Source organism: Myotis daubentonii, chromosome 1 (genome assembly GCF_963259705.1).
Source record: "Myotis daubentonii chromosome 1, mMyoDau2.1, whole genome shotgun sequence".
Lineage (NCBI taxonomy): Eukaryota > Metazoa > Chordata > Mammalia > Chiroptera > Vespertilionidae > Myotis > Myotis daubentonii.
In genome coordinates, this window is record NC_081840.1 from 221,514,512 (window position 1) to 221,530,249 (window position 15,738).

Below are 15,738 nucleotides of genomic sequence, written 5' to 3' on the forward strand. Positions count from 1 at the left end.
TTTGTAGAGACTTTTAGCTTATGCAATGTAAGTCAAACACATTCTGATTGAATTTTCTCCAAAAATCTTCTTTGAAGTATAGGGTTGGGATCAGGTGCAGAGGGGGAGGTAGAAACTAGTACATTGGGCCTGATGATGAATTGTACTTCCTGGGACTAAAAAGTGGGGGACAGAAACTAATCTTTATTATGAAAATTTTCAAACATACAGCAAAATTGAAAGAATATTATAGTAATCTCCCATATCACCAGTTTACTTACCCAGAGTAAATAATTATTAACAATTTGCGGTATTATTTTTCTTTGCCTTGGAATTTGCCTACATACACACATTTGCTTAAATTATTCGGTCAGGTGCAGGCATCACTAATCTCTGCCTTTATTGAGGTATAAGTGGACGAAGTGGACTTAAGTTATGAATGACATTCAATAGTCTCTACATTGTCTGGCTTGATGAATAGTCTAATGATTTAGTGGCTAACCGTAATTTATTTAAAAGATTTTTATAGTGAAATTTAGGTAACTGTACTTCTGTCTCTGAGCCAGGATTTCGTCCATTTATCATCTGTCTCGGTCTCTTCTGGCTTCTATAACAACACCAGAAACTGGGTAGCTTATAAAGACAAACGCTTATTTCTCACATTTCTGGAGACTGGGCAGTCCAGGATCAAGGCACCGGCTGATTGGTGTCCAGTGAGGTACCACGTCCTACTTGGCCATCTTTTTGCTGAAACCTCACCTGCTGGAAGGGAGAGAGGGAGCTGTCTGGGGCCTCCTTTGTAAGGTTATTAATCACATTCATTAGTTCTCTGTTCTCATGACCTAGTCACCTCCCAGAGGTCCCACCTTCTATTGCCATCATCTTGGGAGTTAGGTTTTCAATGTGTGATTTTGGGGGAGGAGGACAAATATTTAGAACATAGCACTGTCCATCTACCCTCTACATAAGGAGTCTCAGCCTCTCTCTCACTGAATAGATGGGTGAGAGAAATATGACTCTTTCTAGAAACATCTAGAAATATGACTAGCATATTTGAAGAGAGAGGGACTGAGAGAGTGAGTGTTAAAGGAGGGTGTTGGAACAGATTAGGAAATGAGCGTTGGAGGAGGGAGATGGGCAAAATCAGGGCCATGGATAGCCTCTAAGTTACCTGGAAGAGTCTGAACTTTCTTCTGAGGGGATTGTGGAGCTTTTGGAGGATTTAGCTGGCACAGAGACATGATCAGGTTCTTGTTTATAAAGATGTAAATGGAGCCCAGCCAGTGTGGGTCAGTGGTTGAGCATAGACCTATGAACCAAGAGTCCACGGGTTTGATTCCCGGTCAGGGCATATTCACGGGTTGCGGACTCAATTCCTAGTATCAGGAGGTAGCTGATTCCCTGTCTCTCTCTCATCGATGTTTCTATCTCTCTCTCCCTTCCTCTCTCTCTAAAAAACCAAAAGATCAATTAAAGAGAAAAGATGTAAATGGAGAACTGATGAGAGAAGCAAGGACACGAGTGGGAACTGTGCTATATAACCTGGGCTAGAGTGATGACCATGAGGGTGCTGGACGATAGCACATACTATAGTTTTTTTCCATTTTTTATAAAATTTTTCAAACATATAAAGAGATTTAAAGAACAATATCTCTAGCACCATGATTTCATTATGGCCAACTTTTGGAATGCTTACTTTATCTGTCTCCCTTTTGCTCTAGGTATACATTTGCTCAGTTTCTTTAGTAAATCTTCACTGTGTCAGGCAGAAAGATGTGTTTACAGCCTGATTATCTGGCTTGGCTACATATTAACACCAAAACCTTGGCCAGATGTCATCATCTTGCTGCACATGAATTTCCTTGTCTGAAGCAAGGGTAATACCTTCTAGGATTGGTTGTAAGATCTTAAAGGGATGATAAGTGACAGATACTAACTGACTGATTTTAGTGGTTTGTGTAACTGAGCCCAGAGTGAAAGCTGGACTTCAGGCTTGGCTGTATCCAGGGGCTCAGGATTTATTCTCTTTTCTTGTCTGTTGGCTTTATCTCTCAATGGTAGCAAGAAGGTCCTGATAGTTTTAGACTTACATCTTACCTCTAGTCAAACCAGTGGACATGGCTACTCCTTGACCTCTGTCTGTCTCCTCGCCCTAGGTCCTGGGGTTAATTAGACCAAGGTCATGTAATCATGACAATGACTGGGGCCAGAGTATTTGAAAAATAAGGACTGGGGTTGATCAGGTGCCACAGGGGTGGTGTTGGGAATTCCAGGCACTGTCTGGAGTGTACCATATGCTATGGGAAAGTAGGGAAAACAAGGGAGAAGGCTACAAAAACAAAAACTCTGCTTAGCACAGTGACTTAACATTACGTAATTGATAGCCATTACAGCAGTTATTATTGTCAAATTCTGGAATCTTTTATAGGTACAGTCTTTTCTAGAACTGTAGTTTAATGATACCTTTGAATTTGAATAACATCAGAACACACATATCTTTTTTGACATATACCTTTATTCTTCTATTGACCAACACAAACGGCTTTAGAGCCAGATTTCTCGAACTTGAATTCTGGCTCTGGCTCTTCTACTGGGGTGATCTTGGCTTAATCTTTTGGGCTTCAGTTTCCTCCCATTATTTTTGTCATTGTTGTTTTCTGCATGGTAGTTAAGTGCAAAATGCCAAAATAATTGTTACAGTGTTCATATGTAAATAACTTATTTTATTTTCTTTTTAACAGGGACCTCCGAAATAATCTTATTAGTAGTATAGATCCTGGTGCCTTTTGGGGACTGTCATCGCTAAAAAGACTGTAAGTGTTTGATTTGCTTGCTTATGAGTTTGAACTGTTTCTCATATAAGTAACCGTTCATCGACTTTAAGCTTTCACACGATAAAAGATGGGTTTTTAACAGTTTTGATAAGTTTACCTGGCCAGATCCATGATAGAAAACAGAGTTTTAATATAAGTAGCTTAGAAGGAATTAGTTTGTGTAGCTATTTGATTTGTTTGCTGGTTGTGTCCCTCGTATGTTAATAAAATCATTGCTGTATTGGCTTTGTCTGTTATCATTCATCTGCAGCTAACTTTCAAGTTATGAGTGCAATCAGATCGGATCTGTTGTAAATGCTCTATCAGTTGAGGTACCTTTCTATTAATGACTTAAGGTCTTGCCATTTTCATGTATACTTTATGTATTATTATTATTTTAAAACCTTAGGACCAATTTTTAGGCTAAAGCTGAAAACTCCTCTCCCCATCCTCCCCTTATGCTGTTTCACAATTGTTGAGAAGTAACCCTGCATTCAAGCCAAGTAGTGCTGTCTGTCCATCATCGTTTATTCCTTCTAAAGGCATTTATTGTGTGTTGGCTGCTTGCCATACTCTGGCTTCTCTGGGATAGCTATCAGACTCTTGGGGGGCAAATAGGTGGATAATGAGAATATACCCTGCAGATGTTCTGTAACAGATAACACAGTAATAATCATCAGGGAAAGGAGGGACCACCTGAGAGGGAATGGCCTGCCACAGGAGCAGTGACATTTAGCTTTGGCCTTGCTCTTTGTGTGGGAGAATACCAGAAGAGTGGGCATAAGGATGAACCCATGTCTCTTGGGACAGTAGTTTAGCTCTTTGGCCCCAGTCTAAAGTGGAAGGGGGAGAAGAATGTTGGGAGGTTAGGCTGATCAAGGTGGGACTAGGCTTTTGTAGGCTTTGATGATCTCTTGCCATGTGAAAAAAAAAATTCAAATCCATTATTTAGATGGGGGAGTAGCATAACTTTATGAATATGAAATTGATATGATCAGATTTGTATTTTGTGTTTCAGAATATCTTTTTTTTTTTTATTGAATCTACTGGGGCATTGGTTTGCAAAACCATACCGTTTTCAAGTGCACAACCCAACAAAACATCATCTGCACACTGCATCTTGTGCCCACCGCCCCAAGCAAAGTCTCTTTCTGTCCCCACTCCCCTCCCCCACCTTTGCCCACCTCCTTCTACCCTGATGACAGTAAGGAGAAATGCCGGGGTCCAACCCAGCGGGTCCAGGGGTCCCCAAAGGTGTAGACGGAGTCGGCGAAGAAGGAATGATACGGAGACAGCGTTCAGTTGATCAGCAGCCTAGCCAGGATCTCTAGCCCGGATCTCCAGCCAAGTTCTGGTCTGGATCTCCAGAGAGGTTCTGCTTAGGATCTCCAGAGAGGTTCAGTCCAGGTTCTCCAGTCAGGTTCAGTCACCAGGTTCTAGTCAGGCTCTCCTGCCAATCTCCGCAGTCAGGTTCAGTCCAGGATCCCCTGCCATGCTCTCTCGCCAGGCTTCGCCTCCAGGCTCCGAGGCCAGTCCCTGTCCAGGATCTTCTGGCATGCTCTCGCCAGCGAAGTTCTTCTGTCTCTAGAGAACGTTCTGTGTAGGTTCTGAGCCTAGGCTCTGTCTCTCTTGGTCCTGTCTTCCAAGCCCTGTGTTCTAAGTTCTGAGTTCTGAGTTCTGTCTCATGAGTTCTGTGTTCTGAGTTCTGAGTGTTTCTGTCTTGTTACAACTGTATTTATACCAGTTGATTCAATCCTATCAATCTCTATTACAAAGATTAGGGCGTTTCTTATCTCCATTCCAGGGAGAAAAGATTATGTAGTTTAAGCATGATTGTTCGTAGTTAAAGGGATTAATTACCCGCCTGGCACTTAGTTGAGGGGTTTTATTCCCTCCCTAACTTCAGGGGAAAATCCCTACCTGGGGATTCAACCTTTCTCCGGAGAGGTGACCTTGGTTAAAACACAGCGCCAAGAAGGTGAGCAAACATATTAAGAACCGTATGCCATATATGCCAGGTCCCTTGAAACAGCAAGGATGGACCGGCTCCCGGCAGAGAAACCACTTAAGTGCAGAGAATCAGGGACAAAAGATAAAGTGGAGAGAGGCCAGCTCCATGCTTTCCTTCTTTTTCATAGTTCCTCTTTCAGCCCCTGTCTATCTCTGTCTCTGTCTCTCTCTCTTTTGATTCCATCAGACTTTCTTATTATTTAAGTTTTTTTAAAAGTTCAAGGTGCCTGAGTATTATTCACGTCTTACTTGTTTTCCATCGTGTCTGTATATTAAAGCCGGCTATGCTTGCTCTTAGTTTAATCATGGCATGACTTACTTAAATGTTGACACTGACCTTCCATCCTAATACTTTGGACATCTTGTGGCTCTTATTCTGTCATTCAAAACCTGCTCACTTCTAGTCAGACCATTTTTAGTCAGGTCCACTTGTCAGAGTTGGCCATGCTAATTTTCCAGGTTTTTTTTTTTTTTTTTTTTTTTTTTTTTTTTTAGTTACATTTGCAAGTAAAATTAACTTTCACCCAACATTTATTCTCTCCAGGTCTCCTCTCAGTTCCCCCTCTTGGACAGTCTTGGAAGATTAAGAGTAGTAGGAGTTAAAGGATTTCTCAGTCTTGGGAAATTGAAAATTTCAGGCCGACTCTGTAGAAGGGAATTTATTGCCATGGCCTTTGTTGCGGGCGGGGGCAGTCATTCATGGTGTCCGTCTGGCTCTGTGTGCACAGGGGAATTCACTCGGGGATGTGAGGAGGAGACTGGTTTTCTTCTTCCCCATTCACGCTGCTCTTCACTGTTTCCCAGTAAAGGCTTTTTAATAAAACAACTCAGAAAAAATGGCCTGTCTGGGGTAGGTCAGTAGGGTATGGAGACTGGAATTCTAGAAAGGGAAGATAGGATTGGAGGGTGGGAGGCACCAGTAGGCATGAGAGTTGCAGTGGGTCAGTCGAGTTCAGTAACAGCAGTAGCAGCAGGTTTAGCAGCAAAAACTGGTAAGACAGAGACCAGCATCAGTTCAGTTGCACAACAGACTCATTGGGCCCATTCTCTACTCAACGGGGAGCCAGGCTTCAGGGATACAAGGTAGCTGGGGAACCCCTGCAGGCTTTGCGGTATAGTGGAATCATATGCACAAACCAACAGCCTAGCTATGGACTTGGAATCTGCTTACCGAGAGGGGAGCCATGGCAGAGTCCAGCTGCTAAGAGTTAGGAAGCTGTTAGGATTCATGGCAGAGTCCAGCTGCTAAGAGTTTGAAAGCTGTTAGGATTCAGCCAGATGGACACAGGCCGGGGTGTGGAGCACAGGCATGGGCAGACAGCACATCTCCCCAGAAACAGAGTCCTTAGGGAGCAGAGGGCAGTGGCTAAGTGAGCTTGACTTATAACAGCAGCTCACTGTCTCTGTGCTTCTTACCAGGGGCACACTGGCCCCGTGTTTGGATGGGTCATTTCGAACCTATGCCTGTGAACACGAGTCCTAAAGTAGGAAGCAAGAGTGTAGGTGCTAGACCTACCCTGTGGCAAACTCTGGGGCCAAGATCAAATCATCTTTTTTTAAAAAAAAATAAATATATTTTGATTGATTTCAGAGAGGAAGGGAGAGGGAGAGAGAGATAGAAACATCAATGAGAGAGAATCATTGATCAGCTGCCTCCTGCACAGCCCCCATTGGGGATTGAGCCCAAAACCAGGGGGTGTGTCCTGACAGGGATCGAACCAAGACCTCCTGGTTCATAGGTCAATGGTCAACCACTGAGCCACCCAGGCTGGGCCATCTTTGTTTTAACTGTCCCTCCCAGTGATTCTGACACTAAAGTGTGAGAAATTCTAGAATATTTGAATCATTTTCCCTCCAACTTTTTTATCCAGGGGGAGGGGTGTGACATCATACTGCCAGGCAAGGTCACTTATTTTTACCTTCCCTGATTGACACACTATCGTCACAGCTTTTTTGGAAGGAAGCTTATGTTTTTAAAAGGAAGATTAATCCTAAAAATATCTCCCATGTCGACATGGAGGTTGAAGGAAACTGGACTGTTAATAAAATGCAGTTTCATTAGGATGTTTTAAGGACACTGCAAAAATATCTCAGGTTCTCCATTGAGTTCTTTATCCTTCAGTAAATAATTTCTCAATTACTGCCATCCAAAATAAATATATAAATTTCTTGTTCCATAGCATTGAATTTCATGACTAATATCGTACAGGCATCGCCTTAGCATTTTTCATTGCATTACCCATTAAGTAGTCTCTTGTGTTCTTGCCAAGGAAGGTAATTGCCGTTTGTAATGTTCTTCCCATTAGAAAATATACTTTTAATTCCACACAGCTGACTTGTAATTGAACGTACAGTGTACAGCTTGCAAGCTGAGAGGGTCTTAGATGTAAACTCAGTGAAATATAAAGATACTCTGCAGTAGTGCTGTTTCATAGTTGCTTATAGATATGGGCACTATTTTTAGGGACCTTAAATCATTCATTTCAATTGTGCATCTCACCTAACAGGCACGCGATAAGTGTTTTTGGAAGTGCACCATGCCCTTGCCTTTATCTTGTAGATACTTTGAATCAGGAATATTAAGTGGCTTTCTGCAGAATAAACTACCAGAGTAGATGAAACCTAGCCTCACTCAGTGTCCCTTTTCGCTTTATCAACTAATTCCAGCCGGTTCTCAGTCTAAATGAACACCCATTATCAGTACCTAATACCATTTTAAATAGATATAGCTATAATGAAATTGTTTCCCAAAGAATCAATGGTAATTGCACCATTTAAAGCTCAGAATTGAGACAAGAGAAGGAATAGAGCCCAGAAATGCTTGTTTAAGCAACAACTCACAAGATGATGCCTCATTTTTTTAAACAGTAAAAACCTAGAAATAAAAGGAAAATCAGCTAGAACTTTTTTTTTTAAGTCCTGCAAGATTAAATACTTAGCTTTAATTGTCTGAGAAGCGTGAGACTAGCAGACACGGATAAAGATTTGCATTGCTTAAGATTCTTTTATCAAAAGTTGACATAAGAAAGGGGAGGCAGAACTATGAGATTACAGAACCCCAGGATTACCCAAGCTACAGAATATCTAAGTGAAAAACTTAGCAAGTAGGTTTCAGTGCTGTGGCCTTATCATTTTTCACCAGATTGACACTTTTTTTTCCAGCCAATCGATGATTCTCTCTCATCATTGATGTTTCTATCTCTCTCTCCCTCTCCCTTCCTCTATGAAATCAATAAAAATGCATTTTTTTTTTAAAAAAAAGGAGGTGTAAATTCTCCACTATAGGGAATAAAATGGGCATTAAACAAAATGTGATAGGAGAAACCAAGATGGCGGCATAGGGAAACACCAGAAATTGCTGCCTTGCACAACCACTTCAAAAATACAACTAAGAGACAAAACAGACATCATCCAGAACCACAGGAAGGCTGGCTAAATGGAAATTCTACAACTAGAAGGAAGGAGAAAAGCACACTGAGACTCAGAGGAGGTGCAGAAATGAAGTGCAGAGGTACGGAGGCGCACGTGGAAAGGGCTGGCAACTGAGGATGCAGTTGTCTTTTTCAATTGTGAGGGAGTCTCAAACTCCCGAATACTCTGAACTCCAGTTCCAGGCGAGTCTCTGGGGACCCAGACTCATACGGGGAGAAACTGGACTGTCTGGCATCGGTCAGAACTCGAGGGCGGCTTTCTCTCAGAGGTGCTTGCAGCGATTACCAGGACACTGAAACGCGGGGCCTCTTAGGGTAGGACTGAGATCAGCCATAGCTGTTTGCTCCACCCTGTTAATTCCCTGAGACCCCGCCCCACCCAAGCTGTGCGCAGAGGCTTTTGCACATGAAAGGCCTGGTCCTTTGCAATCTGAAAATTAACTAACAATCTGCAGCTGGGTCAGAGAGACCCAGAACTTCCAAAAGAAGGCCCAAGGCCCCACAACAGCTTGCATTGCTTCACAGCTGGGCCTCATCTAGGCACCTCCAAACCCCAAACAAAGAAGAGGAATCTGCAGATCTCTCCATAGCTCCTGCTGGGTAGCCTCAGGCAGAGGCTAAATTAGCACCTCCTTAGAGATCCAAGAGCCAGTATACCCAGTGGTCAGAGTGGGACCATCCAGGTTACAACTCCTCAGATCCATAAGGGACACACTAAGGGGCAGACTCAGTGAGCACCAAAGCCCCACTGAAGCACGTCTTGCCCCAGAAGGGTGTCTCCAGCACAGAAGTTCTCCCACTGTAGACACAGTTGATTCTCACAGCCAATTGGCCTGAAGGTCAATTCCTCCCAGTGATACCAACAACAATCAAGGCTTAACTACAACAAGACTGTGCACAAAGCCCACAAAGGGGTGCACCAAGAGTGTCCACCTCAGGTAATTGGGGAGGCTGAGCCACTGGGCCCTATAGGACACCTAGCACACAAAGCCACTCTATCAACACAGGGAAACATAAAAAATGTGGAGACAAAGAAACAGGTCACAAATGACAGAAATGGAGGAAAGCAAACTACAGGATACAGAGTTCAAAACCACACTTATAAGGTTTTTCAAGAATTTTCTAGAAACTGATGATAAACTTAGTGAAACCCTTGAGGATATGAAAAAAGACCAACTAGAAATTAAGCATACACTGACTGAAATAAAGAATATTATACAGAGTTCAAACAGCAGACTAGAGGATCACAAGAATCAAGTCAAAGATTTGAAATACGAAGAAGCAAAAACACCCAACTGGGAAAACAAAAAGAAAAAAGAATCCAAAAATATCAAGATAGTGCAAGGAGCCTCTGGGACAACTTCAAGCGTACCAACATCTGAATTATGGGGGTGCCAGGAGAAGAGAGAGAGCAAGATATTGAAAACATATTTGAAGAAATAATGACAGAAAACTTCCCCTACCTGGTGAAAGAAATAGACTTACAAGTCCAGGAAGCGCAGAGAACCCCAAACAAAAGGAATCCAAAGAGGACCACACCGAGACACATCATAATTAAAATGCCAAGAGCAGAAGACAAAGAGAGAATATTAAAAGTAGCAAGAGAAAAGTCAGTTACCTACAAGGGAGTACTCATACGACTGTCAGCTGATTTCTCAACAGAAACTATGCAGGCCAGAAAGGAGTGGCAAGAAATATTCAAAGTGATGAATAGCAAGAACCTACAACCAAGATTACTTTACCCAGCAAAGCTATCATTCAGAATTGAAGGTCAGATAAAGAGCTTTATAGATAAGAAAAAGCTAAAGGAGTTCATCTCCACCAAACCAGTATTACATGAAATGCTGCAAGGTATCCTTTAAGAAGAGGAAGAAGAAGAAAAAGGTAAAGATACAAATTATGAACAACAAATACACATCTATCAATAAGTGAATCTAAAAATCAAGTGAATAAATAATCTGATGAACAGAAAAAACTGGTGAATATAATAGAATCAGGGGCATAGAAAGGGAGTGGACTGACTATTCTCGGGGGGGAAAGGGGTGTGGGGGGTGTGGGAAGAGACTGGACAAAAATCGTACACCTCAAACCCTCCCTGGAATTAGCTACAACAATCAAGATTTATCTATAAGACTGCGAACAAAGACCACTAGGGGGTGCACCAAGGAAGCATAACAAAATGCGGAGACAAAGAAACAGGACAAAATTGTCAATGGAAGAAATAGAGTTCAGAACCACACTTTTAAGGTCTCTCAAGAACTGTTTAGAAGCTGTCGATAAACTTAATGAGATCTACACGAAAACTAATAAGACCCTCGATCTTATATTGGGGAACCAACTAGAAATTAAGCACACACGGACTGAAATAAAGAATATTATACAGACGCCCGACAGCAGACCAGAGGAGCGCAAGAATCAAGTCAATGATTTGAAATGCGAGGAAGCAAAAAACATCCAACCGGAAAAGCAAAATGAAAAAAGAATCCAAAAATGCGAGGATAGTGTAAGGAGCCTCTGGGACAGCTTCAAGTGTACCAACATCCGAATTATAGGGGTGCCAGAAGATGAGAGAGAGCAAGATATTGAAAACCTATTTGAAGAAATAATGACAGAAAACTTCCCCCACCTGGTGAAAGAAATGGACTTACAGGTCCAAGAAGCGCGGAGAACCCCAAACAAAAGGAATCCAAAGAGGACCACACCAAGACACATCATAATTAAAATGCCAAGAGCAAAAGATAAAGAGAGAATCTTAAAAACAGCAAGAGAAAGAAACTCAGTTACCTACAAGGGAATACCCATACGACTGTCAGCTGATTTCTCAACAGAAACTTTGCAGGCCAGAAGGGAGTGGCAAGAAATATTCAAAGTGATGAATACCAAGAACCTACAACCAAGATTACTTTATCCAGCAAAGCTATCATTCAGAATTGAAGGTCAGATAAAGAGCTTCACAGATAAGGAAAAGCTAAAGGAGTTCATCACCACCAAACCAGGATTATATGAAATGCTGAAAGGTATCCTTTAAGAAGAGGAAGAGGAAGAAAAAGGTAAAGATACACATTATGAACAACAAATATGCATCTATCAACAAGTGAATCTAAGAATCAAGTGAATAAATAATCTGATGAACAGAATGAACTGTTGATTATAATAGAATCAGGGACATAGAAAGGGAATGGACTGACTATTCTTGGGGGGGAAAGGGGTGTGGGAGATGTGGGAAGAGACTGGACAAAAATCGTGCACCTATGGATGAGGTCAGTGGGTGGGGAGTGAGGGCGGAGGGTGGGGCGGGAACTGGGAGGAGGGGAGTTATGGGGGAGAAAAAAAAAGGGAACAAATGTAATAATCTGAACAATAAAGATTTAATTAAAAAAAAATCGTACACCTATGGATGAGGACAGTGCGGGGGAGGGTAAGGGCAGGGGGTGGTGTGGGAACCGGGTGAAGGGGAGCTATGGGGGGAAAAAGAGGAACAACTGTAATAATCTGAACAATAAAGATTTAATTAAAAAAATGTGTAAAAATAGTTTTGAAAGTTTCGTTTAGAAAATGTGTTCTCATTCTTTTATCAAAATTTAAAGCAGTGAATATATCTAAATCTAACAACTGATAAAAGTAAAGATTCATTGTTTCAGGGTTTCCTTGCAATATAATTTAAATCCCCTAGTAAATGATGAAAATCATGCCATCCTTTTTGAAGGTTATAGAACTTATCAGTTATGTCCCAATTAAAATGTAATCTCCAGATTAAGATGTAAAGTTGTGTTCATTGTCCTTGGGGTGAAGAAAAATAGTGAAGAAAGAATACAATATAGTGTGGGGGGGGGCAAAAGTAGGTTTACAGTTGTGAGTACTCAAAACAAAATTTATTCTTATATTATTATTTATTTGCATTATACATCTAAACCTACTGTTGCCCACCCCTGTATTCACTAAACTTTTCACATAGATGGAAAGGAAAAGGGTTTATGGATTGAGAAGAGAAAATATTGAGAATGTAACATTTGATGGGAACATTTGCTAAGATTTTGAAGTGATGGGAAAAATATAATCGAGCCATTACATAGATACTATTAGAGGGTATGTAGGTAATGGCCCAATTATTTTTTATGGAGCCTAAATGATAGATCTCTCAAGTAAAAGCTCACTCAGTTGTGCTTTCTTTACTTTGAAAACTTTTAAGTATTTAAGGAATGAAGTTAGAAAGCATTAAGTTTCAGATATTTTTGAGGAGATAAAAGTTCCAGCATTAATTTTGATAATTTGCCCTCTTTTTTTTTTTTAAAAAAAGAATACATTTGTATTGATTTTTTAGGGAGAGGGGAGAGAAACATTGATCAGCTGCCTCCTGCACGCCCCCTACTGGGGATCAAGCCCCAAACCCTGCCATGTGCCCTGACTGGGAACTGAACCTGTGACTTCTTGTAAGGAAATGGGACAACACTCAACCAACTGAACCACACAGGCCAGGGCGATGATTTGCTCTCTTATCCATCATGTTAGATGTTGGTTGAGATGCAATGGTGCTCTGTCCCCTCCTTTTTCCCAGCCTAATTAACTGTGTAGGTCATCTAGGGACTTGTATCACAGACAGCAGGGTAGGTTCTCATGTGTGCACTTCAGTTGTATCTTGGGTCATTTTATAGGAGTCAGTGCTTAAAATACGAAGGGCACTATAAGGAAGCAGAGTTAGTGTGTATGGGCCAGGAGTAAGCGAGAGCAAGGATTCTTGCCTCTCCCGTGCCCTAGTATCTCTCTTGAGGTAGGTAAGTATCTTGGAGATGCTGAAAGGAAAGGTTTTGTCTGATACCTGGCTGCTGTTTTTTGAATATTAAATGTATGAAACCTTCATTAATCAAGAGAATTGACTGAAGACATTCCTTCCCCCCGCACTTTTTCTCCTTAGGGATCTGACAAATAATCGGATAGGATGTCTGAATGCAGACATATTTCGAGGACTCACCAATCTGGTTAGATTGTAAGTACATCTTTCTTCCCTATCCTATATAATAAAAGCCTAATATGCAAATCAACCAAACTGCAGAACCACTGGTGGAACGACTGGTCGCTATGACACATACTGACCCCAAGGGGGCAGACGCTAAACACAGGAGCTTCTCCCAGCTCGAAGGCCCCAGGCCAATCTAGGTGGGTGCTAGCGAGGCCCCCCCGATCTCACATATTGGTCCTGATCGCTGACCAGGCTTAGGGACCCTACCCGTGCACGAATTTCATGCACCGGGCCTCTAGTTAAGATATAAGGAAACATTTGAATTGGTATCCAAGAATTTATAAATACCTATGCCATGTTTAATATTCAAATAGTAACGGTATAGTAAAAACTGAAGTAGGTAGGGGATAAGGAGCTTGGAATTGAGTCACGGAGGTACTTTATAATGTCATCAGAACATATTACATTACTGCACATGCAGAGACACACACAGACACATGGTGCCCTGTATGTTCCAGAGAACATGCTAGCATGGAGAAAGATGTTTGAAAGCTTTGATATTATGGGGAAATTTTTTGGAAGAGGTAAAACTTCAGTTTATGACCCAAAGGTTGGAGACATTTGGATCTTTAAAAAGGAAAAGAAGCCGAGCAAATGAGGTGGAAATAAGAGCGAGGTCTATTTGTTAAGGAGAAGGCAAGTGGTATTAGGAGTAAAATGACCATTTGAATCGTGCCTGTGACCTGCAGAATTCCCATTCGGGTATCCACTCTTGTAGGCCCCAAAGGAAAAAGGCACCTTCATTGTTCTTTTAATTTGCAGGTATTCTTTTTTATTTGCTTGCTTTTCTTAGTTCCTAGGCAATTCTGTGAGGATCAGAATCATTTTACCCAACTTTTTACATCCAGAGACATTTATTAAACCCCATCCAGTGAGGTTCTGATTGAAGTTCATTATATATTCTTTGGCAAAGGATTGTCATTTGTGTAATACCAAGTCAGCAGGAACTCATTGCTGCACGTGTCATGGGAACAGCTGATCTCTCCCAGATCAATTCTCTTCCTCCCCCCACTGGGGAATCCATGTGCCCCATCATCATCTTCTCCCCCACTTGACACATTCAACCCAGACTCCAAAGGCCTCCTGGGAGGTCCTAGGACTTCTTCCTTGAGAACTCCAGGTCTAAATTATATCTGTTGTGGATACCACAACAGACACAGAACAGATCTTATGGTGGGTGGATCATGCTGCCATTCTCCCAGAGCCCTCGGTCCCTTTGAGTGGCAGAAACCTTCTGCACATGGGCTCCACATCCTGAGCAGTCAGCCACCACCATTGAGCACCTACTGTATACCTCAGCATGTTACTAGCTGCCAGAGGTACCCCAATAAATAAAACACACTGGTCCCCTCCCCTGCTGGGGTTCATAGTCAAACCTGGAAGAATCATTGTGGGTATAACATACTACTCAGATTGTAGCCTGGGGTGTTTGGGTTTTAATCCATATACAATGCTGCAAGGGTGAAGGCAGTCATGAAAGCCACCTGGTACAAGCAAAAGCAAGCGAAAAGGCCAACACTGAATCTTTCATTTTAAACCCTGCACTCTTTCCACTTTGCTGATGTTTTTACTCAGTTACTGTGAGTTGCTGCTAATCATTCCGGCCATACTTTTTCTTTTGTATTTTAGAATTTTTGCTTTCTTAAATGATACAGAGTAATTCTAGTTTCAATGACAGCATGCCTAAAGATCTGGTTTAGTGAGGTATCCTCCAGGCTCACCTGATATTTTATAGAAAAATCTTATCTAACAGAAATAATGTTTAAATATTTACTGCTTTATACGAGGTTAAGAGCAATTTTCTTTTATAGCCTTGGAGAAATATTTGCTAATTGTTCTCTCTTTATAAGATTTAAAACAACTTTTATACATTCTTTGTAATATTTCGTGATTATAGGGCACTTTAGGAAATATGAAATAGTACACAAAGATATCTTTGTTAGTATTTTTTTAAGTGAAATCATTTCCTTTTTTCCCCCAGAAACCTTTCCGGGAATTTGTTTTCTTCATTATCTCAAGGGACTTTCGATTATCTTGGCTCATTACGATCTTTGTAAGTAAGAATTTTTTTTCTTCTCTCTCTCTCTCTCTCTCTCTCTCTCTCTCTCTCTATATGTATATATATATATATATATATCTTAGGTTTCGAAAATTAAAACAGTTATTGTATGGTTTAAGAGAGTTCATGGGAAAATCTTGTGATATTTGCAGAAATTAGAATCTTTCTTGAGAGCTTGCATTCACATTGAAAAACTGCCCTAACCGATTTGGCTCAGTGGATAGAGTGTCAGCCTGTGGACTGAAGGGTCCCAGGTTCGATTCCGGTCAAGGGCATGTACCTTGGTTGCGGGCATATCCCCAGTAGGGGGTGTGCAGGAGGCAGCTGATTGATGTTTCTCTCTCATCGATGTTTCTAACTCTCTATCCCTCTCCCTTCCTCTCTGTAAAAAACCAATACAATATATTTAAAAAAAAGAAAAGAAAACCA

General features: G+C 41.4%; 1 protein-coding gene across 1 annotated transcript in view; it reads left to right on the forward strand.

Annotated features, from left to right (window-relative positions):
• ADGRA3 (adhesion G protein-coupled receptor A3) overlaps positions 1–15,738 on the forward strand; it is a 117,179-nt gene that overhangs the window by 32,076 nt on the left and 69,365 nt on the right. Inside the window, exons 3-5 of the mRNA XM_059674384.1 lie at positions 2,721–2,792; positions 13,146–13,217; positions 15,232–15,303. Of these exons, the coding sequence (XP_059530367.1) occupies positions 2,721–2,792; positions 13,146–13,217; positions 15,232–15,303 (216 nt within the window). The remainder of the gene's footprint in view (positions 1–2,720; positions 2,793–13,145; positions 13,218–15,231; positions 15,304–15,738) is intronic.